The 25,563-nt window shown below is 36.2% G+C and overlaps 1 protein-coding gene across 9 annotated transcripts in view; it reads right to left on the reverse strand.

Moving 5' to 3' along the window:
• The window catches only part of CCSER2 (coiled-coil serine rich protein 2), a 72,694-nt gene that overhangs the window by 37,078 nt on the left and 10,053 nt on the right, over positions 1 to 25,563 (reverse strand). For 6 of the 9 annotated variants that reach the window (XM_080597910.1, XM_080597916.1, XM_080597912.1 and 3 more), the window contains 3 exons: positions 17,984 to 19,457; positions 16,903 to 17,105; positions 1,284 to 1,374 (listed from right to left, as the gene is read on the reverse strand). In XM_080597910.1, coding sequence (XP_080454036.1) covers positions 1,284 to 1,374; positions 16,903 to 17,105; positions 17,984 to 19,418 — 1,729 coding nt within the window. In that variant the 5' untranslated portion in view covers positions 19,419 to 19,457. The remainder of the gene's footprint in view (positions 1 to 1,283; positions 1,375 to 16,902; positions 17,106 to 17,983; positions 19,458 to 25,563) is intronic. The other 3 variants (XM_080597913.1, XM_080597918.1, XM_080597914.1) reach the window with 1 other exon arrangement.

Below are 25,563 nucleotides of genomic sequence, written 5' to 3' on the forward strand. Positions count from 1 at the left end.
CTGATGCAGATACGCCGCATGCTTTTTAAACAAAAAAAATTTAAAAAATTGATCTATCCCTTAAAATTGTTTCTTAGTTTTTCCAACTGGATAACAATTACTATTATTGAAAGAACGCTTAGTGCGTGACCACGAGCACTGTGAGTTATCATATATGCTTGGTTTGTTATTCATTCCAGAAAATTAAAAAGAAACTTAAATGTCTGGGTTGAAAAGTTGACTACTAGCACAGCAGTAATAGTCATCAATAAGCACTTTTCACACGAGTACTTTGGAAAAATTACTGAGATTTAAAAGGTTAAGTATTGCACTTTATATGCGCCACTGCTATTGTAGGTGGCAGACTATTTATTTTACTGTTAATTTGGCTTCATAGCTAACATACCTGTAGGAGTCTTCATCCGAAGAACTCAAATGTACTGTCAAAGCAACTGAATTACCCCATACTTCAGCAGGTAGCTGAACAGTACACAAAACAGGCAAAGCTTTTTTCTTTCAGTGCCTGTTTGGACAGGGTAGGACACTACTGTGGTCCACATCCAACATTCCTGTTCATCTGAAGATATTGTCACAGTCAGTGACAACTGGTATAAGCTGGAGTGACCAAAACCAAATGCCTCAAAGGAGGCTAGGATTTGAAGAAGTGTGGCATTAATTTGCCTGACCCAGTTAATTCTGGTCTAAATTTGTATTGTGTTAGTGGCATCTGTCTTCCCCATGAAAAGGTTGACAGCACTCTCACAGACAACAAGAGTGCATGAAAAACTCCTCAAAATATTGCATCTTAAGACTTAATGCTGCTGTTACCCTAAAGCGTATAAAATATCTTAGGAGATAATTCTTTCTTCTACAAAATGACAACCATCTCAAGAAGAATTATGCTGTCAAAGCTGAAAATATCATTCCAGCAACATATTTCAGCAACATACTTCAGCTATATTTGAAAATGAAACTGAAGTACTAACTTCAAAGTTCAAAGCTTATTGTACACACAGTTTAAGCCTATTGTACACACAGTTTAAAGAAACAGTCTGCAACAATGTTTGTTTAGTTTGGGTCGGTTTTGCCTTTTTTTTTTTAATAAAAAGGCAGTAAATTTCTAACTTTAGAATTCAAGTGTAGGAGTTGTATTAATTTCTACATTTTAGAAAAGAAAGTTACCTAAATAAAAACCAATTGAAAGTGTGCATCTTATTAAAGCAGAAGTTAGAACAAAGAAATCCAAAAATATCTTAAACCCATAATGCAGTCTCACAGTAAGACTGCTTGGCTACTTTACTAACCTTTGTCATGAGGTGGGTCCTCAGGTAGGTCCACATCGAGCATAAGATCATCATCTTCAAGATCACATGAATCGAGATTATTCAAGATATCCTACAAGAAAGAAAATGGCAGATGGAGCTGTTTTCATATCTCATTTATTCCAGTACCATAAAGAAGTTGATTGCAAAGCTTTGTTACATGTCTTCTGTATACATATCCGATGTTGTCAGCAGACTCCTCTCTTTTGAGAGAAGATCAGCCTTACCTGAGACTGTCTACACAAACTAACAACCCTCCTACTGATCTGGTATAGTAACAGATGGATGGATTTAAACAATTTTCTGCTTTGTACCTATGGAATGCTCCCAAGATTTTCTTATTTATTAATATTCTGCCTGCACTGTAAAACTAAATTATTTTGCTTACTTAAGATTCAAATACAAGTTTGTGAGGAGAATATGTTGAATCACCTTGTTTCAGCTCTCATGTCACACTGATCAAAAGATCATCATGTCATTGAAATGAAAGGGGTGGGTTAGGGAACCTATAGTATCTTGGTTTAAACCTTATCTTAAACCACAGTAGAGTGTTCCAACTCGTTTACATGTTATCTTTATGAAAGGCTTAAAGATTGACTTTAATCACTTTTTCTGAACTAATTATTTAGAATAGCAAGAAGAAGAACAGGGAAGATTATTTTCTAAGCGAATTATTGAGCAGAACTGTACCTTCACATTTTCCAAGGTAAACACATTGCCATCACCAAAGACTTGTTTTCTACACCTATTTGTGATATGGATGGAAATCTCTTTCTTGTATACTGTTACAAGGGAATAACTCTTTTAAAACTAGTAAGAACAACCATTTACAGTCTGGAAAAGTTACAGATTTTCTCAGGCATCGGCACATCCATCTTACGCTAAGAGACAAAAACTCAATGCAAGCTATAATTGATTAACTTCATTGACACATTTTATTCTACTGAATCTTTCAGGGGAAAGTCACCACTTTATACCTTTGACTCCTTTTCACTAAATGTAAATGTCTAGACACCATTTTCAGATTCAGATTTACTTCGTTGCTGTATTTCAGTATAAATAATAACCGAAGCCAGACTTAGGACAAATATTGCCCCTCTAAAATAAAGGAATACAGCAGCCTCTCCGTTCTTTTTATGTTACCAAAGGCACCTAGTACTTCAGAAAAAAAACAAGAAACTTAACTGTTTAGCGAGCTGAGAAATAGTACCTGATCGTGCTTCTGGCTTTTAAGCACGTTTTAGTGTGGAACAGAAGGAAGGGAACACCTATATCCCTTAACATGTTTTGTCAGCCAGAGACTGGAATAGTCCCAAGGTTTTGACAAGAACTTACAGCTTCCAGCAGCTTTTTCAGCCAACAAAATTTAAAATATGTAATTATCAGTACCAAGTACTGCTGCCTTTTGTCTTTAAAAATGTGCTATATATAAAGCTGTTTCTAAAGTTACAAACAAAACATCATGTTGTGTAAGTATGATAACACAAAAATACAGTAACATTAGTACCAATACTCCATTCAAAAAATTAGTCAGGTATATTAAAGGAAAACAACTGCAGTGACAGCAAAGTCAACTGACAGTGAAAGAGACAGAAATTAACTAACCTCTCTTCCTTTAAGAATACCAACAGTACAAAAAAAACCTTGAGAGGTCAAGGCTGCAGAATATTCTGTTGGAGTAGCCAGATGCTGCTAGCAACATGCTGCTGGAAAGCTATATGTCAGACAAAATGCAGTACTTGATTAGAGAACACAGCCTCTTCCACTTGATTGTTCAAAGATAGATAAACTTATTAATACTAAGTGATCATAATACAAAGCAGGTCTAAGGAAATTGTTAATGGTCACACAGCTCTAAAGCTCTTGATCTCTATTTTCTGAAATCCCACAAATAGAAGTGATAGCTTTAAGGCCTAGGATTAGATTCAGACACTTCACGTCTGCTTCTTTTCCAAGAACAGTACTGCAGATTTTTCTTAGCTTCAGCAGCTACATCTAAAGATGATTCACAGGACCAATACTGAAAACTATTAAGGTAGCGTTTTGCTAATTTCTTCTCACTGGGTATTAAAGATATCAGTAAATACTTAACTGTATACTAGTACGCAGACTATCAATACACTGCAAAACTGTATTCAATTGCAAAGCTATCCCTTTGCTGGCTAATGTTAGATTTGCTTTGTCAGAGGTGTCAGAAACAAATAACATTGACAAGCATCGCTAAACTGTTGACCCAACTGTTCTTCTGCAGTACTCCTGTAGTGTTCACAAAGTACTCCTCTATTTCATCACAAATGGTGGAAAGACCTAAGGATATTTTAAAATTTTTTTCATTACAGAACAATAAACATTCTCCATTTCTGCAGGGAAATGCATTTCTTGATGTTGGAAAGAGGATATGAAACAAAAATTTAACATTCACTTCACAAAACATGAGCAATATCAAGGGACGGTGGAATAGTTCCACCTCTTTTTGTTATATTCTAGAAGTCCTACCTGAATAATATTACTTACATATGTCATCCTAAGTATTTACAGAAAAAGAACAGAAGAAAAGCACAGAATATCAGGACACTGAATAATAAATTACTAGACTGAATAATAAATTACTAGAGAAAAGCTTTCACAAATTGAAAGTAATTTAAATAAAATGCAGATTTACCATTCAGGGGAACAGACTGCAGATGTTTACTTATTTTTATATCCATTAATTTACATTTTTCCAGGAACTCCAATGTTTTTAAGCAACGTGTATTTTTTAGGCAATTTTGCAAAATGTAGGTGTTTGAGAGGCAAATTCAGTCTGTTAGTTGACAAATTGCTTCTATGCCATGTTTTGATCTTCAGAATCATTATGAAGCACTATTTTCCCCTACTGTGGGAACCTTAATGAACATGACAAATTAGTTGAGCAGTGGCCACAAATGCTTAAGAAAGTTGAAAACATTGCCATTACCATGCAAATGCATTTTAAAGTACAATAACAAAACAGTATGTCAGAGTGTTAACTAATAAACCCAGATAAGCCACTTTGCTATCCCTGTATCAGAGCTTCAGAAGTCTAATGATGTCAGAAGAGGTCAGCATTTGAGATGCCAAACATACTTTTCTGTCAACAGCACATTTCGTTGTTTCCCTAATTATACATTCCTGAACCACACTGATGCAACTCCAAGCTAGAAAACAAAATCTGACTATGAAGTCTTTGCAATATCTGGACCCCACGTGAATTCTCTTCGACATTTCCTACTGTTATCTAGGTAGAAAAAATAACAGGAAATGAACTGTTATTACTGTCTTCTTGAAATAGTTACAAGATAAACTTCAGGTTTCGTCAGCAAGTTCGTACATATAAACCTGCATTTACAGACTTCAGTTATTCTTACTGCTGTATAATGAATTTAACTACGAGGCAGTAACGTTGTTAAGAAGAATGCTTAACAGCTACTATCATCAAGTTCTGCCTTGAACAGGATGTAAAATTTCTCCAAACTACACCAGCTACAACCCTATAGATTATTATATGTTTTAGCAATTATTAAGAGATTATTAAGGGAATAATCCTACTTGGTTTGTATCATTGAGAAGAATAATGTATATAGAAGGTGGATAGCAGTTGGTCAAAAGAGGCAATTCTCCTGCTATATTTAGCGTTGGTGCAGCCTCACCTGGAATACTGCGCACAGTTCTGGGCTCCACAATATAAACAGGACGTTAAGGTCCTTGAAAGCATCCAGAGGAGGGCAAAGCTAGTAAAAGGGCTAGAGGGCATCTCCTGTGAGGAGAGGCCAGGCAATCAGGTTGTCTAGCCTGGAGAAAAGGAGGCTGAGCGGTGACCTTGTTGCTCTCTGCAACTACCTGAGGACAGGAAGGGGCGAGGGAGGCACTCCTCTTTTCTCCCTGGTATCCAGTGACAGGACACACGGGAATGGTTCAAAGCTGTGCCAGGGGAGGCTCAGACTGGACATCAGGAAAAACTTTTATGAGAGTTTAGTTAGACACCAGAACAGGCTGCCCAGATAGGTGGTTGCTGCCCCATGCCTATCAGCGTTCAATAGGCTGTAACTTTTGGTGAGCCCCGAAGTGGTCAGGCAGTTGGTCTCTGACCTTTGGAGGTCCCTTCCCACTGAACTATCCTTTTTATTATTTTTTAATTTCACAAGACTAGATTCTCAAGATGTTACAACCTATAAAGACATACAAATTGCGTAAATTAAAAGTCCTCTGAACAAAATTCTACAGAACCCTCAAAATACTAGAGTTACTGTTATATGTCTTTTGAGTAATTAGTATAAGAAAAACATTTTAAAAAATTTCACATGCAGGACACCAACTAAGTCTTACAAAAAAAACCTAGCACCTGTTAGCATTACAACATACTTTGCTGTAAACTTCAAAAAAGCAGCTTGCCAAAGTCCCTAAATCATTTAAAGCAGACAGGTGTGCTTGTCACATTCCACGAAAGAAAGAAAAGTCAGATACCCTGGTCAGATGTCAACTTCATTGTTTTTCTACTACCAAAGAGAGACTATTTAAATAGAAACATTGGTGTCTGTGTTAGCAGAACAGTGAAGCCACAATACGGGTTTTAACACGAGTCTGATCCTGTAGCAATGGATACATTACTACAAATTCAGTAATACTGATTTTGCTTCATATCACACAGGAGAAAACAGTAATCAAAGTTCTCAAAAAACTTACTCTTGAAACAACAGATGATAGAGTGACTCTGGGATAGGAAACTAAATTTCCAGTCTAATGTATAAGGCTCTAAGAAGTAGGTAACAGTTTCAAGTCAGTTATTCATTTAATTCATCCAGAAATGGGAGTCTTCACATTTGCAGCATCAAAATAGAACAATCCTCATATGCAGAGATGATCCAACATGCACTTCAGAATCAGATCAGAATCATCTAGGTTGGAAGAGACCTCCAAGATCACCGAGTCCAACCTCTGACCTAACACTAACAAGTCCTCCACTAAACCATATCACTGAGCTCTACATCTAAACGTCTTTTCTAATGCACAACAGGACCCTTCAAAACAGGACTACAGCAGTGCCTCGTACCAGCATTTTTCTCTTTTGTAACAAAATCAGTTTCAGAAATTCCCCATCCTACCACTTACCAATGAAAAGACACAGCTCTTGAGATCTTTTTTTTTCCCACAAAAAAAAAGATAGAATAGCTGAACAGATATTGTAACTTTTGTCACAAATTTCCTCAAGAGCAACAGGCTTAAGAATGACCAAGCAAGCAAAGCTTCTACTTGATTACTTCTGAAGTTAAGAAAAACATCACAATACAGCTGTGATACATCTCAGCAGCCCAACAGCATGGTGAAGTTGTACTGCCGTACAAAGCAACAAAGATGGGGCTGCCTGAGAAGCCAGCTACAAGATACCTAGCTTATAGAATTTACTGGGAAAAGGTATTCAAAAGAGCATGGAGATTACAAAAACAAGTAGAAAATAATTCACAGGAAGCTAGTTCCAGACAACAGAAAAGCACCACAAAATAAGAGACAGTTTACAAACTACCATTTTGTGAAGAGAAACCTGGCTATACCTCCTCAGAGCATACCTGCCCTCCAGCTGAATGTGGCCTATTGCTTTTATTTGTACAAACAGAAGGGTTTGGCTGTGATGTAGCAGATGTGCAAATAGCAAAATTTAGTTTTAGCTCCAAAAACCTTAACAGAGAAGGCAAACTAAAGCCTTTGCAATCATTCCTCCAATTTGAATTCTTGTTGACAGCAAGCATCACTAAAAAAAGTGAAAAGTATTCTTTCCCTCAGACAAAAAATATATACTAGATTTTCTTTTACATATAATACATCAGTTTTTCTAACATTACTTATTCATTATATGCAATAATGTATACGAATATATATACATTTTTTTAAAAAAAATACATCAGTAATCCTGCCAGTATGCCAGAGAGAATGGCTAGAATTCCGCAGGATACCAAAAACAGGGTAGGAAAGGAGCTGTTCTAAATGTTGTATACTGCAAGTCGTATTAGGGATAATTAAGCCCAACATCCAAACAAGCGTTTCATCATTTTGTTCATGCTCCGTAAAGGAGTGTTGCCAAGACAACAAATGCAACAGGACCTTTGTTCTGAATACCCAGGACATTTTAACTATTGGATATTAGTCTTAAATAATGATGTATTCCTCTTTGAAAACATTTTTATAAGGGCATTGTATGTTCTATCTAGGTTTACAAAACGCAGATAGGAAATAATTATTAGGTTAAGTTACTATCCACTATCTCTTAAAGAGCAGCTAGGCTCGCTGCTTAATTATTTTAATTATATGCTAGAACATGTAAAAAAAATGAAGTTCAAGAGCACAAAGGGAAAGAAAAAGAAAACCTGAAATATTAACTGTTCTGTTGAGATTTTACCAATTCATAAGCAATAGCACCAACCAAACATGCAGCACAAGTCAAGTCCCACAGCCACAAAAAGCATTCCTTTACTGCCATCTAGCCTCCAGTAAAGAATCTACAAAAACACACCAGGAGGAAAAAACAGTCTGACCATCTTTCTGCAGAATTTCAACAACATTTAAGAATGTTTTGTAATTCCAGTTTTGGTTTGAGTTACTTTAGAGCACAGTAACAGAAAGACATCAACATTAAGTGTAATTAACATAGGCAATATCAGGTCCTTTCTACTCATTGCTTCTGTTTCCAGAAAAGTCTACCAATATCAGAAGTTCAGCATTACTTCTGCAGTTAATGTACAAATAATGGACCACTTTACATGAAAAAGCAATATGTATTCTTTGCTTATACGCTTAAATGACAAAAACCACTACGAATGATGATGTTCTCTCCACTGACTTACACTTATATTAAAGCTGTGAGGTTCAGCCTACATGAGTATAGTGAGCAGAAGACCTTGAGAATTAGGAGAAACTACAATTTAAGTAGTTTGTTACCTCAGGACTTCCAGGTTACCAGACATCTTGTGTGATGGGTCTACTGCTCATTTCTAGAGATCAGTAAAGACAAACCAATATTCTTCAGCTCCCCAAATGCTTTTAAACACGGTTTTACTGCCTCTTCTTAGGCAAAAGCATCAGCAGTGAATTTGAAAAACAAATAACATGAAATACCAAGAACAATCCAGTTTAATTTTGAAATTCAGTTATAATAGAAGAGCTATTTAAAAGTAACTTCAGGCCTCAAACAACTCCCAGTTGAGAATGAAATCAAAACAATCAGAACTTAGAACATGGGCAGGGTAGCTACCAGGAGATCAATTAAGTTTCTTCTGTTTTAGTTTTTAGTTTTTTGGTTTTTTTTTTTAGTTTTAGTTATGCCCTAGCTAGACTTTTTGTGTAAACTGAATATGACTTTTTACACAGCATTTACGTATTCTTATACAGGCTACTTAATACAGTTCTTTCTACTTAAAAAAAAAAGAACAAAAACCTCATATATTTTTATTAAACCTATTTTGACCAATCCTTAAATGAACTGTGCATCCTGTCTTTAGAACTGTGGAGACAGACTGGAAATGAGTGTGCACATTTCATCCAGAGATCAGATTTGTGCATACTACAAACATAATTGACCCTAATATGTAGAAGATACTGCCCTTCCTTGAAGTTTCTGATGGTTTGCAACTGAAAGTAAGTCACGAGAAGATTCAACACCAGTGTTCTTATAACTTACTAGGACACAGCTTCAGGTAAAAAAAAAAAAAGAAGGAAACTGTGTGCCAATCTATATGTTTTCGATCAAGTTATCTGTCAAGTGTTCAGAAACCCAGTTAGATTCCTCTCAATTCATTTTGCATACTCTTAAATGATTTTCTTGTTTACGCTGACAAAAAACACCAAAACTACACTGAAATCAAGACTCTACTGTTCTCTCTGAGCACATGCCTACCTGTTTCAAGATCTCCTAGGAGTAATGAAAACAATGTGTGTTACTTGAAAAAAACATAGCAATACAATTAACTGAAGCACACTAGAGTACTTCTGAAGTTCTGTTATAAAAAACGATGCCAGTTGGTAGAATAAAGAAAAACATCAAAAAGGAATTGCTATAAACTAACTAAAAATACAACACTGTATATGCAGCTGCAAACTCATACTGGAAACCTCACTTTAAGCTCATGAATTAAGAGAAGTACTCATTTCTACCAGTATTTCTTATTATATTGCACTTAACACTGCTGCTGTCTCTCCCTACCATACAAAATCAAAGCTGTCATTAATGGCCACCACAAATGAAATACAGGAGCACAAGAAAAGTTGCCTTCCTTGATTTTACCAACCAAAACAGCATGAGAAGATTTACTGTGTCAATTCTGAATCATACAGCTCTCAAAGGCATATATACCTTTGTATCCAAAAGGAAAAAAAGGTAATTTGCCATTAAAGCTTGTTCACAAAATGTCATACCTCTCAAAGCAACACCACAAGAGATTTGTGCACTGTAATACAGTCATATAACCTCTTAATAATATTTGACAGCAGGGACATGCACATCACCCAAGACACAGACAGAAATGCCATCTCAGTAAGTAGTGCAGTTTCTCACTACCTCCCATTGCTGTAACAATTAAGCTCTAAAGCTGAAGACTGGAGTGGTGGTGGGAGGGCAGAGAGCAGCTATTTTCTCTCAGAAGGCAGCACCTCTGAAGTCAGTCCCTACTTGCATGACATTTATCTACGCCACAAGCAGAAAACTGTCAGCAAACCCGCCTGAAAAAGTGGGCAAGGATCACTGCTAGCAGAACATACTGAAACAAGCAGCTACTCTTAATTCTGTAAGAAGACAAAACTATTACCGACAATTTTACACAGCACTTGCACAGTTTACTAAAAGCTTAACTGGGGACACATTGATCAAGGATGCTTTCACCCTGATTTACTATGTCCAGAGGCACTATCTTTTCAAACTGAAACTAAATGCAAAAAAGAGGTAACACTTATCTAGCCTTTCTGAATCTTCTGAAATCAGAAAGCTGTCCGCTTGAGTCTTCTCCAAATATAATTTTTTAGGCATAACTAAAAGTAGTTGTTTTTTTTGTTGTTGTTGCTTTGGTTCTTGTCTTTTGGGGTGGATGAGCTGTCAGAAATTGGCAATATGAACAAAAATGCCAGAGATTCCTGTACTTGTAGAAAAATGAAAGCAATTATATCAATCTAATTAAAGTTATAAAGTTAGAACATTGCACTCCAAGAGAATCCTCAGTTCCACAAGAGTTCAGAACTCAGACATTACCTCTGCTTAAGGTGGTGAGGTTAACAGCAACACCAGCTTCACATTTGTGACACACAAACACATGCCAGTGAAAAATACCTTCCCAGGCTGACATTTGTATGATATTCCAATCCCAGATTCACTGTGTTTCTGAGCAGGAAGTCTGAACCACTATGCATTTAAGTAAAATTACTGAAGCTCTTTCATAACGACACTCTAAGCAGAAATGCCAGCTTACCAAGGCAAGGTATTTCTAAGAAACCCTTTTCTATCAGAAGTAAAATTCAGACAGCGTTTGCCATTATCTAAAACACATAAGTAAAAGCCAAAATCTCATAAAAGACTTCCCAGGCTACTCCAATGTCTCTTGTCAAAAAAAAAGAAATATCTTGACCTAGAAACCCAACAACAGTCATGCTTTCGGGTAAAGCAGTATTAAAGACCAATGGATTACCTAATCTGTCTTGCAAGACAGGATTTCTTTGGTGCTAAATGCAACAAACGAAAATTCCCTGAGCAGAAGCAGAAGATATAAAACTTCAAACTGTCATTCCACATTAGTGATGCTACACACACTACAATTCTCTCCTTAAGAACTGCCTCCAGTCTGCTGGGCCCAGAGGGAAAAAGTAGAAAGAAGTACAGTATATATTGCCAAGTATTCAACACCATCTAGTACACTGGTACTGTACTAGCAGTCTCATTACACTGATGTGATGAAGTCTAATTTTTATTCACATAGCTCTAGGGCAAGATTGCCTGATTTCCTCCTCTGTGGTCCAGTTATATCACAACAATGGCCAGATAAATTGGCAGCAGCAGTGAAGACCAAAATGACTGGGAGCTCACAGGCTTATTAGGCAGCATCTTCAGGTGACAAAAAGGACAGTCTCCTTCAAAACCCAAATGATACTACTACAGGAAAGCAAAGAGGCAGGATGGGGTCCAGGAATAGGCCACACCAGCACATTCCCCCACAGCTTAAATCAGAGCTGTGAAACACTGGGAATAAATCGTAAGAAACCCTTCCTCTTGATCCACCTGAATTTGAGCATGAGGTACAAATACATCAATAACAGAATACACGCTGATGATAACATTAAGTAAAATTGTTCATTTTTAATTCATCCACCATTCTAAAGAAAGAAAAATAAGACAAAGGCTCCATGGGACTCATTTAAGGTCACAAAGTGTTGCAGATCACCAGTTGGAGTTTCTCCACTCACAGGCCACCTAGCTAGCTATTTTACATACTACCTGCAAGTACGCTCAACATATCAGTGAACAAAAATTTTTGGTTGATCCTGTCTCTTACATGGGGGAGGAGGGGAAGAGCTGAGTGGTGCGCAAGTATTTCCTGACTGGAACATCTCCAATAATGGAGATGGAGCATTTTAACACCAACTTGCACACAGAAAAGCAAATACATGAAAGGGAGAAAAAAAGCTTCAGATTTTATAAATCTACAGATTTCAGTAATAGCTTACATAAAGATACTATGAAAATCTAAACACGTTTAAGAGTCTTTGTTTCAATAAAAAATGTATATATTCTTTGCTATGAAAACAGTTTTTACATTTAAGCAGTTATTTTTTAGGTTTTCTTTTAAATTTACCTTCAGCTTCTTAAAGTCTTAGACACTTCACTTGCAGCACGAAAAGCAGAAAAAGGAACCATGTTTAAATTAGATCATTAGACAGAATCTGCTCGTGTGATTCTTATACCTAGTTTGCCCCTGAAGGGCTCATTTCAAAAAGATCTCCTTTCTAAAAAATCTCAAAAAAGAAGTGTCTATATATGGAGAAAATATACGTATTTAGTTTCATTATAACCTGTTAAAAAGTGAAAATGAAGCACAAGACTTTCTGAATACTCTGTACTGAATGCCTCATTAAATCAACAACTGCTTCTGATGAAAAACGTCATGATGTAATCGCTTCTCATTTTCAGTATACTATTTAAATTGTATTTATGTCTGTAAACATTGCTATTAGTTCAGAAGGCCTTGGTCTTGAAAATACTTCCAATGGATCTTACACAGTGCTGCTAGCACAGTATGGAGAGTTGTTATTCACCTATTTGGAATAAGCATTAAAAATTTGTAGTGTTTAGAAAAATTCAGTACTTCTATATTAGTATTACATATATCCAGATAAAAAATAAAACTAGCACCACACACACTGGGGAAAAAAACCACTTTCTCTCACATGGTAAAGCTTATGGGGTTCACACCTCATTGAAGCCATCCAAATACTACTTAATAAAGGCTATTCAGATATACAAGAATTTTTTTTATTCCATACTAGTACACTACCTTAAGCTTACTTGGGCTTGTATTTTTATTACAGCTGTAGCAAAGTAATCCAAAATTTCAAAGTCCAGCTTCTCACAGAACAACATCTATGGATTTGGCATTAACCCGTTAGAAAGGATATACAACTAAAAAACAGAAATGGGTAGAAGACACTTAGAACACTTGGCTCTTTAATAATAAATGCATTGGAAGTATACATACTACAAGTCTCAATTCCTACGTAATAAGTTACTCATTTGATACATCAGACTGTCATTTAAAGCTTAAAGTCATTTAGAGAAGGAAAGAATTTTAAAAGCTCAATTACTTGTAAGTAACTAAAACTACTGTAAGAAAATAGCGAGTACCACAGACTGAACATTACACAATGTTATTTTAGCAAGCTCCTCTTTTCTGTAGTTAAGAAGTATATACATTTGAACAGCATATTTCAGTGAGTATCTGTGCCTCTAGAACAATAAGCCATTCCACAGAGTCTCAGAAACTAGTTCAGAATCTCCCTTTCCCAAGTTGCAATCACAGAGGAAAAAAAAAAATCTCATGAGATTTCAAAAATATGCTAGGAAGCTGAGAAAATGTAACCATTTCAGACTCTGTGGCTGAAACTCTAGCCACACTGATAAATGACAAAACAGATTCATTCCACTGAGATCTAGATTTCATCCCAAGAGCAATTAAATTCTAAGCAAAGCAGCTAAAACCCATCTGTCTCTTCAAGATGGATTTCAATTATTGTTCCATAATCCTATATCCTTGTAACTAAATTGATGCTCACTTGGTGTATACCCCAAATACCAGCTTTAGCTCAGTAAAAATTAAGATAGCAGAGACATATACAGTTACTGGAGCCTCTAATAACAAAAGGCCAGAGGATTCAATCTCTGTCTAAGAGAGGGTCTTCATATGACCCGGTAATACAGAGAATACAAGTTTTCTAAACCTATTAGTGCAAATGAAATTTCTTTGAAAGAGAAGAAACAACTCTATTAGAGGTATTAAAAATGCTAATGGAAAGATTTTCATCTTGAATTTTTACTTCTTGCAGACCCCTATATGGTAGAACATTGCAGTGTCTTTTAAAAGTAGTAATACCTCATAATAATACAGGAACACTTGTTTGGATTATCTCTCTTATTCTCAATGTAAGATAAGAGCTTTAACCTTCAAAAAAAAACCACAAAGCTTTACTCAAACAAATGCATACTAAAGATTATGTTTCTCACATGTCTAGTTAATACAACGGATAGGACAGAATAACTCAGACAAGCCTTGCTATAGCAAAATAGTACTTTGTTTTCTGTTAAGGAAAGGAGCAATGAGACTCCAGGTAGGATCCATGTTTTCATCCATTCTGTTTAGATGTATATTATTTCCAGACAAAAATAAATGAAAGCAAAAATATGGCAAGGTTTATATAGTCAAGTAGACTACTCTGCATGAAACAAAGTCTTACCACTCTCATTGTCATTCCGGAGACCTAATTAACACCACCCTATGCAAATAGGCCAAACCACTTCTCATTTGACTACCCAACAAGGTCTATGCTGCCATCTATACATTTGTTGATGCTATAGATGACAAACAGATGACTAAACACTACCAATATTTACCACCTTATTATGAGTAATTCAGATGTACTGCTGGAATCCAAAGCATCACAAAGGCTCACACTGCTCCTACTCACACCAGCCTAAAGTCAGGGAAAATCCAGAACCACCTATCTGCTTCAGATTTCCCCAGAAGCAACACTTCCTGGCGCAGTCAGGCTGACATTAGTTTAAAAGACTCTTATCAATTGGATTTTGACAGAGATTTACTGCTTTCACCTTCACAATACTAGAGGACAGAAAATGCACAATTTGATCATACACCTCCTAGCAATCAAAACATCAACATATGTTGCCTAATCACAATAATTATTCTCACGACCTTCAGTTCTTTTTATTTTAAACTGCCTTTATACTCAGTGCCTTCAGACAGAAGCAGCAACAGGGAACAAAAGCTTATACTAACCCACCCAACATCACGATTCTCCAGAACTAAGAACTGTATCAGAAATTCTTCTACATCTTAAGATTAAAAGTGATGAGTGTTTAATCTGTAGGCTAAAAAAAAAAAAAAAACTCTAAATCTCACTCTTTCTGCCAACAATAACAAGCAGAGGAAAAAAAATAGGACTACCACTAAAAGGCAATTCAACAAACATTTCAGAGCTGCAGTCTCTCTTAAAAACCAAGTATGAACACAAGATGTATTATTGATGTTTCCCTTACTTAGGATGAAAATTCAGATGAAAATATAGTGCTTACTGCACTATAATTCTGGAAGAGCACTAATGGAATAAAAATCAAAATGAGTGGAAATAGCACATGATTTTTTTAGATTCAGCACTAAGTCTTACACGCTCCTTTCTCCAGTACATCTAAACCAAGTAAATTTATTCTTCCACTTTTAAGACCTCTCTGACAGCTATTTACTTTCAATAAAATAAGAAATTAACCAAAACATTGAACAAAAATATCATAAGCTTCTAATAAACCTCTGCTCTGAGGCTTACAACAACTTCTATCAATCAGAACATCAATGATTGACCTTCAATTCATATAGATGCGTAAATTAACGCATGGAGGTTATGCATATCAAATACGATGTACATAGCCCAAAAGCACATGAAAGCAGTGCCTTTTGTTTGATAAATTGCACTGTATATATCAAAAAAAGCAATTTCAGGTTTATCGAGGAGAAAGTTTAAGAACTTTTCCTGGTATATGCATGCATGTGACAGGGAGAAGGGTGTTTTTGCAGTGCCCTATGTTAAATTTTTTCCAGTAAACATCAAAATAACTACAAAGTTCATGCTGGAAAAAAAATCTCAAAATGCTTTTCCAAGCTGGCCATAATTACCAAGAGAAGTTAATAACTATTTCTAAGCTTACTTTTAAGCACCGCATCCCAAGATTGTAATTTAAGACAGAAAATGAACACCACCACAGGCAGCTGAAAATATATCAGGAATTCCTCCTATGTAGTTACACATAACAATATAATTATGTAGCTATGCTCCAGTTTCAGAAAAATATCTATGCTGTTCTGCTGTTGGGCTAGACAACCCTAACAGAACTACAAATTAAAATCTGACTTAGTGCCACAAGGCCCTTTCAAAGGCAGAAAACAGCATCTACACTACTGACAATGGCACTGGTGACATAATACTTAACACTTATCAAATTTAAGAAGCTGGAGACATTGATTGATTATACCTAACTTTTGTTGGAAGTTCTGAATGAATAATACAGTGTTAATAAAATCTGAACAGTCTTTTAATTAAGCAACCCAAATAAGTGAGAACTGTGTTTCTGTGGAAAAAGATGAAGGACAGAGACAATTTACATCAAGCCTGCCAGAACCCAGAGGCTGGCTAACTGACCTCAGCTGAAGGGTTAGAGCACTGCAACTACTCTCTACCTACTCTAGACGGAATGATGTTTGATGCAAATCAGTTGTGTTTAGCAGTAAGAATATGGCTATTACTGATCTTGCTTTTTGTTTTCCAGACATAAAGAGTCCAGTTCATCTGATGAGCTAGTCAGCTACCTACTTTAAAGATGCTATGCTTGAACAAACAGACAAATGAAAATAAATTTATGTTCAAAAGGGTCCTGTGCAGATATAGAATAGAAACAAATCAATGGAAGTCAGATAAGGACCAACTATTTTCTTGTTGTCACTCCTAGGTTTAAAGACTGGTAGGAGATATTTTACTTATTATTTGCTGAAGTAATTTCTTTATTGTTGAATGCCACCATGAGATTGCATAAGGAAGAAGCTGTGTTGTTCAAGCTTTAGAATGGGGAAAACATGCATGTAAGCAGCCTAATTCAAGGTCATCTGTCCAGAAACAGGGAATCCTTAACAAGAAGTTTCAGAAAGCTGTCAACTATAGAGGAAAGAAGAAACAGTTATCAAGTGAAAAAAATACATTAATTCTGTTTTTAAAATATACATCAGCAATAAAATTTAAAAAAACTACAGATATTCAGATGATGCATATAAATACATACTATGCTGTTCATTTCTGAAGACTCGTAACTTCCACATGGATGGACACTTCCAATAGGTTCCAGCCCTTCTTCATCCCACATATATGTGCCATCAGAGCTATCAGATGGAGAAAGCTCAAAAGAGGACCCAGCTCTGTAATTCATCTCTGGAGAAATCACACTCTCAGCGGTATTCTTTGTACTTGCACTGTTGTCATCCACTGCTTAAAGAAAACAAACAGTCAAGATTCTAAAAAACAACCCAATATTCCAAAAAATAAAAATAAAAATTAAGGTGTATAAAAACATTATAGTCTGAATAATAAACTGTGTTCTAACAGAAATATCTGAAAGCATTCTACAATATTAAGAACACTTGTCCTAGGAGGTAAAAAGCTCAGGCTGGACTGGCCATTACAACTAAGTATCCTTTTAAACTACATCTTTTCTACCTTTATACAATGCAGCAATTCATCTGTCAAGAAAGACACTTTTTAGAATTCTGTATCTTTTTAATAAAAAAAGATACTGTATCTTTCTAGCGTGACATCTCTCAAAATAAATATATACTAAGAAAAAAGTACATCAGACTTGAAAATGCAGCTTTGCTTTTAAAGCATCTTCCATCTCTTCCACTGATTTTTTTTTTTTTTAAGAGTTAATACAGCATGCTTCTGGAAAAAAACAGTAACATTACAATTTATAAAATTAATTAAATAAGACACCCTACATTTATTGCTACTACATTAAGCAGTTACAGATGTTCTCTGCCTACAGAGTGGGATAAAAATTGCAGAGATCACTAGTCCAAAAGAAATGAATGCCAAGTAAGGCTAAGAGGAATTCTACAATCCTATGACAAGTTTGGCTAAAGGAGGTATCACTAATTCTTATTCCAAAGAAATAAGCGCTCTTAAAAAAATCATGCTTGAAAATGATTACTGTCATGCAAAAAAAAAAAAAGCACTGTGAGAAAATAAATTGGCCAGCATAGTCCCGTTCTGAAAAAAAAAAATCAGAATGGTTAAACATAACTTAACTGCAATTACAGAATCTTGATGGAGTACATAAAAAAAATAATCAAACAACGCAAAGTATTTACCAGACATATTTATATCAAGCCAGTCATCAGCATTACAGCAAGATCCTCCACTTTCCTTGAGAGAAGTGAACGGCTCTATCGATGTCATGCTCCCATGCTCTAACTCTTGAACGCGGCTCTCCTTTTGCTGTACTTGCATAGTTCTATTTGGATCTTCTATATCTATGAAGTCATCACTGAAGTCTTCACTCAAATCATTTTTTTCCGAGGATGACAAAGAAGATATAGATATTTCATCTCCATCATCACTCATACACATGACATTTGACCCATGTTTTCCCATGCTTTCATGGAGGCCATCAACAAATTCTGTTCTGTGAGCATCGCACTCTATAATGCTATTTTTGTCAATTGCTCGATTAATATTTGTTGAAATTTCAGAGTTCTCCACTATACACGTGTCAGGAGTTGTAGTTTTGCCACCATCCACAATGTTATTTCCAGTAAATCGCTGCCTAGTAGGCTTCAGCAAAGAAGGTCGACTTAATCTGTATCCAAAAGACGGTGCGGACCCAGATCCATTTGACAGTGGGGGTTTCTTTGAAGCAGGAGCTGATATACCAGAGTACGGTCTGGTAAATCCATACTTCATAGGTTCATTTCCATTGGGTACATCCAACTGTCGTGCATTTCTTGACAACAGAGATGACCTCTGAGATGTCCTAACAGCTAGATTTTGACTATAAGGCCTTGTAAGATCCACAGCTTTATTAAAGGAATGCGACCTGGTTAAAGATGCAGTGGGGAGGAAGGAATTCTGAATGGAATGTGAAAAACTTTGTGATCTTACCATTTTTTCACAGGAAAAAGGCTTGTTATTGTCTGTAGATTGTGCAAGGCTTTCTCCTGAACTTGTCCTTGTGGCACTGGAATTAGCTCTAGGTCTTTGCAAACCTACCATTGGCCTATTTCCATAAAATCCATTTAAGTGTGATTTTGGAGCACTGAGTCCAGAATATGAGGTCCTTCCTGACAGGGTACCTTTGGCGAATTTTGCTGAACTAGAGAGTCCAGGCAAAGACTTTGGGTTTAATTCCTCTGTAGAAGATACAAACATATTGTTTTGCTTTACTGTTTTTGATGCAACTGAAGCAGTGCTGTTCAAACCCACCCTGAGCACATCGTTACTCAATGCTCCTTGAGATGGAGAATACTTCTCAGAATCAATTAGTTTTTCATTACAATTATGTTTGGAATTGGTGTCTCTCTCATTTTGATCATGAAGTTGATGTTTATTTGATTTTCTCCAGTTGAAAGAAAAGGAAGACATGCGAACAGTGCCATTGTGCTTGCTGAAATTTTTGCCACCATTATTGCCTGCTAAATTAACAGCCGACCCATTTGGCATAGGTTGCAAGACACTTCCTAAAGTTTTCGTTCCATATTTCGGTAGCCTGGAAACCAAGGATGTCCTGGTTTGATTTTTTTCTTCCATGAGCTACAGGGTACATTGGTCCTTAAAGAGTACTTGAATCTAAAGAAAAGAAAGAATATATTAGAGCTTAAATAGCCACACATTAAACAATATTCTTCAATACACATTTGCATCTATATGTTTACTACCCCTATGTAGCTAACTATACCGCAATTATATAAAGTAACTCACGCATTCTGTGAACTCCTGAGAAATATTAATCAACAGCAGCAATTTGGCAGTAATATTATTCGGGTGTCTCACTCCACCCCCAACATTTTTATTGTCTAGATAAACTGCACTTTTTGCAGTTTTAAAGTGCAGTTTTAAACTGCACTTCTTTACATCACTAAAATAAGCTTTAAAAAGGGTGCATATTTTTCCTTTACCTATTTTGAGCAGCAAACTGAATTTTTCAATTGTACTACAATTATTCAACTACATACTTAAGACTTTATATTTAAAAAGGAACAAATTGAACATAGCACAAGTTTGCTGTCAGCAACAGAGAACTTCCAAATCTTTGATGTAAAACCTGACCTGACTTTTTTTTTTTCAAAATTATTTTTCCTTGCCAAAACGTTCACATTGACCTGACATAGCCCCTGCACGAAAGGAGATTCCGACAGACACCACAACACATATCCTTAAGTATGAACAAATACAAAATAGCAGTAGAAGAAACAACATTATTGAAAAACAACTGAAAATAAGTTTCCAAATTATTCACTGCCTTGGGAATTTCTCAAGCTCTTCATGCAGAAGATTTGAGGAAACTGAGACATTCAGGGGTGTTTTTGTTTTTAACACTAGTGAATCAGATTTCTGCTAGCAGAACCAGCACAGCGTATAGGAAATCCAGTAGGTGTAAAAATAGCAAATGCACAGATCATATGAGCATGAAGAACCAACTTCTGAAAGAAACCTATTACTGAAGAAAGCTACTTATATTAAGCATCATCAATAGAATTCAGAACCCGAAATTCACTATTTTTGTCAGCCGGTAACACTGTGAAGGCAAGAGATACATCCTAGCAGATGCTCACAGCAAGCATCTTTCTCCTCATTCCAACAGGGATACTTCCCCACTATATCCTCCCAGATTCCATTGATCTCAGAACTTCCCAAGCAAGGAGCTGAGTTCATAGCCTCCTGGTTAACTGTGCTTCAGTACAGGCTTTTCTTCACCAATTTTGTGAATCGTCTATTCTATTTTTAGAATAATCTCAGAGTTTCAGAACTCCATACTTTGTGGTACAACTGTTTGCCTTCATTTGTTGAAAACTCAATAGCTGATCGTTTAATTTGGTGTCCCCAATTTATATGTTATGAGGCACAAAATAATCACTCATCATTGACCTTCACCTCAGCATCTTGTTTTTCCACATCTAAATGATATCCCCATTCAGGATGAAAAATCCTGGCCATTTTTCCTCTTTCTATGGAAACTACGGTCTATTTCGGTTATCTTCTTATTTGTGTACAAGATCTGAAGTACAAGGAAGCAGCTGCCTACAGTATTCAAGTTAATAAAACTCTTAGCAAAGGTGAATTTAAAAGCTTTACTTTTGTGCTGTAGTATGTGAACACAGCCCTAGACCCAGATTCTGAGATAAAAAGATAATTACAGTATTTATTCATTTCCTTACATCTGTGAATTTTCATTCCCTCCCCCCTGATTGGGAACATTTCACTGCCACCTTTACTAAAAATTTGTTCCATCCGAACTTATGTCATTTTGGTGTACTTTTGTCATGCTTTTATTTTATAAAGCCGTATCTGCTTTACAGATGTATCTTTGCCTCAACAATTCCTGCCTTGAGAATCCCCATCTCCTTGCTTTAATACGTCACTTGTTTCTTCCACACTTATGCACATATTCATCCTATTACTTTTACAGATAACCATGTCTGTATCATCCTTTCGCACAGCACTTCATCTGTTGTTTTTCCTAGTAATACAATATAAAAAATTTGTCTAAATGCTATTAGTAAAGACTTCTAGCTCAGATAATAAGGGCTTTCAAGTTCCTAAGTTGTATATTCAACTCTGTATATAAAGAAAAGCTTTACTCTAACACTAATTTCTGTATTTGCAAGATGAGGTTTCTCTTTTTTCCAAGACAGATGTGAAAGGATAGCTTGCTTTTGTTATCCTAGATTTTATTAATCAGTCAGTTTCACACACTGGTCTTATAATGGTGCCAAGACAATTAATTTCACTAGTTCATACATTATTCCCTGAAACTAACATCTGTATTTCCTTCATCACAGACCTACTACACACAGCTGGCAGGACTGAAAAGCACCCTGAAAGCTTTTAAACCATGGCAATCATGGACCATGAGAAGCAGGATGATGAGAAGTAATATACAGCAAGTATCATTATACTCATTTGACGTACAGGAAACACCCTGTGTAACCAAAGCAAACACTACCCCAAAGTGAGTCACTCCCCAGGCTGCAAGACCTCACTAAGAAACATTTAAGATAAAAATCAAAGTGGCATTAAACTCATGCAAACTGAAGCACCCTTAGGATTTTGTAAATGAATAGGATGCCCCAGAGCTGTACTTCTGAAAATAGATCTACATTAAAAAGAGAAACGTTCAGAAAGATGGCTTTTTAGGGGCTCCTAATGTAGTGAAAATATCAGAATCCACATTCTGCAACTGGTAGAGCACAATTCCATTTAGAAACACAAATCCACAGATCGAAAATACTAAGTGTAAGTGAATGCTTGCACATTGGAGATGTAAGCCACAGAGTTGTACACATCACATTCTCAGCAGTGGTTTCTTATTTTTATACTGAAGAACGTAAGTTAAGAGTCGTAACAAGATTATCAGCTAGTAAGAACAGTATGTATTTCTCGATGTGCTCAGTACAGACTGTCACACATGATAAAAGGCTGCTATACTACGTAACTGTGGTAGATGTTATGAGACTCACCAGTTTGTACCTTAGAACATCCATTAATCGACATAAAATTTTCTATATAGTCAAAGAGAATATATGGAGAGCCACTCACAAGTACGTTACCACTCATTAACTGAGCCTTAGTAGCTAATGATGCAGATGTTCCTAGCTTGCTACAGCTGAGAAGTGCATGAAATACTTCCTTACACAAACTTCACACAGAAAAGAGACATGCATTATTCAAAGTTTGTTGCTTAGCTACATTTAAAATAAAGCTTTAAACAAAAAAAAAGAAAAAAAAATCTATCAAATTTAGGCAATAATTACCTAAAGTCACAATGATTATCATTTGCTTCTTTTTTTTTTTTTGGAAAAGATGCAGTGCGTTTACAAACATCGCACTACTCAGCTTGTTTGCCAGCTGTATTGCAAAGGCAGCAAGTAGTAGCCCACACTTCTTTATAAAGTTTCTGCTGTGCGGTTGCAAGTATTTTTATTGGCTGGAATGCATTAATATCCCCCTGTACTACAGCAAAGACAGGGACACAATGTATACATTCTCTTCCACTTAGATCTCTGCAGAAATCATCCCAGCTAGATTTAAAACAATTTCACACAAACTACATCATGATTTACAAGCAGATCAAAAAAATGATAATTTTAATTTTGTAATTAATATTTTCAAGCATAAATTCTGTTTCTGAGCTGAAAAAAAGACCTCAGTCCCTGCAGAGCTGAGTAACTTGGCATCTCTACTGTCTCCAAACCACAAAAAGATTCCTAAACTCAGTCAGGAGCCCTCTGACCCAGCTGCATCTCCGACTGGAGACTGCTACAGTTAAGCTCCTAAACCCACAGTTAAGACACCTACCTGCCAGATGCACATAAATGCTGAGCACTCCACAGTTTGCACTGACCTTACTTGAGTGCTTGTATGTGAATTTAGGTGCCTAATCATCTCAAAAAAACTACAACCAATGTTTTCTGGTAAGAAAATGCGCTTAAAGCAATGCATCCACATGTTTGTACCTATAAAAAAGAAACTTGCCTACAGTGTACCCGTATAAGAGATTTTTTCATTTATAATGTTATGTCAAATGTCAACCTCAAAGACATTATGTCAAATATATTTAAGTACATTGTCATTTTTTTTAATAACTCAGCGCATAAAAATGGCCTTGAACATTATGATGAATTCAGTCACGGCAAGCGCCATACTATAGAGCTGAAGATATCCCAAAGCTAGCAAAAAAGGCTCAACTCTTGTCAAGTCTTCAAAACTAAGAAAAAAGTTAAATTAGAAAGCTGCTAATTTAGCTTTCATGCTTTATGGATAAATCCCTTTTCATATCTGTCTACCATCTCTTAGGTGACCGCAAAATTTAAATGAGGCCATTTAATGAGATTACTTTAATCCTCCAACAAGCGCTGCAAATTAAACTTGAAAAGACGACCATTCAGTCCTCTAGGAAGGCTGCTTGCTCATTTATCCTTAATTAGGGAAAGACAAAATGTTATCTTCAAGAAAACTGCACTGATTGCTTAAAATACTTCAGATAATTAAATTAAAAAACTTCCTACAACAAAAACTTGCCTATGTTTTATGAGCTGTAGCTACTGCGTTGCATTTTCAATTCTAGGTTGCATTCATTTGGTTGAAGTACAAATGCTGTCAAAAAACTTAACGGTACCATGTCTGGCAGATAATACTTTCCCCCCAAATCCAGAAACTTTCTCATGAAGTTCTCTCAAACTTCCTGAATTTCAACAAACACTTCCTATTAAAAATGACGTTATTTTAACAATGAAATTTCACTACCAAGAAACTATGCATTCCACAAAACTCAGGTTCAGTATAATTTGAACTGTATTTTTCTGTATTATAAAAAATTCAAAGTACTTTTAGACTTGAGCAATCCATGGATTTTTTTTAAACAGACATTTGGGAGAACAAGCCTTACACATTCTGCCCCGGGAAATGTATTATCAAATGCACACAAGTCTAAATGGGAATTAAACTAAAGGGCATAGACTTTATACACAACAATCCAAGGAAAAGGAAGTAAGACTTACAAACCCTCTGAAGTGTAACCTGAATGAAAAGGTGCTACATCCCTTCAAGGATATTCAAGATCCTGGTGATAAGAAGGATATTCGTTTTCACTCTCCCTTGTACTTTCCATATAGGCTTATGCACACGTAGACAAGTCCTCCAACATTAGTTCCAACTAGCAAACACACCATTCACAGTCTGTTTCAACAACATCAGGAAAGCAATTTCCTATATCATCATCTCAGCATAGTTTTGCATCTGAAACTGCCCTACGTGTTGTGGAAGGATTCTTATAGTACGAGACAGCTGAAAGTTTACACATTTCACATTTGGGCACCCTTAAAATAACACTGCCCGTATGGCCCACGCCAGAGAGCTAACAGCAGTCTGAAGCTCCAAACAAATTGTTATTTGAGGGACCAAACTCCCTCTTACTCTCATGGCAGTGTGGATCAAACAGCTGCCAGATGAAACACATCCAGTAGACAGTGACAGATGAGCAGCTCTGCAGAACAATTGCTATGCCAACAGTTTTGAATGCATCCTTTGTTCATCTTGTCAATTTTAAGTGGACTTAAATAACGAGAATTACCAAGAAGCAACCTTTAGATGCTTTTCTTTGAGCAACTTCGTTCCCCACATGAAGGATATCTTCTTGATGCTAGAGACAAACATAAATTCATGGAAGGGGGCTGTGCTGAAAACCCAAGGTGGTCAACACTTCCTCATTACTTCTGGAAAACAGGAACAGTACTTTCCTGAAGGTGTATAGGAAGCTGGCAGCTGCCACAGTACACAAGCTTGCTTATCCATCCAGAAATATTAGGTCCACCAGCATCCATTTAGCAGCAAGCACCAATTATTAATCAGTCAAGGTGGTTTGGTATTTGGTGTGGTGTCAGACTGACAGAACAACTAGCACAGAGTTCAGCACTGTTATTCACGTTTCTGCCATCATATGTTGGATGTTACCCAAGTTAAAGTTTAGTGACCACACTTGCCAAGCCAAACCTCATAGTCTTATTATTTGCCTTCCCCAGAAAGACCAACTAAGAGACTGTGTAATTCTACTTGTTTGGCTCGGTGGCAGGTGATCTGAAACAGCAGTTTACCGATTTTATGCATATTTTTAGCAACACAAACTTGACAAGATAATTTCCAGGGACCTTCATTCTTTTCCCTGGAAAACAAAAGC

This window comes from Anser brachyrhynchus (assembly GCF_964034855.1).
Source record: "Anser brachyrhynchus genome assembly, chromosome: 6".
Classification (NCBI taxonomy): Eukaryota; Metazoa; Chordata; class Aves; order Anseriformes; family Anatidae; genus Anser; species Anser brachyrhynchus.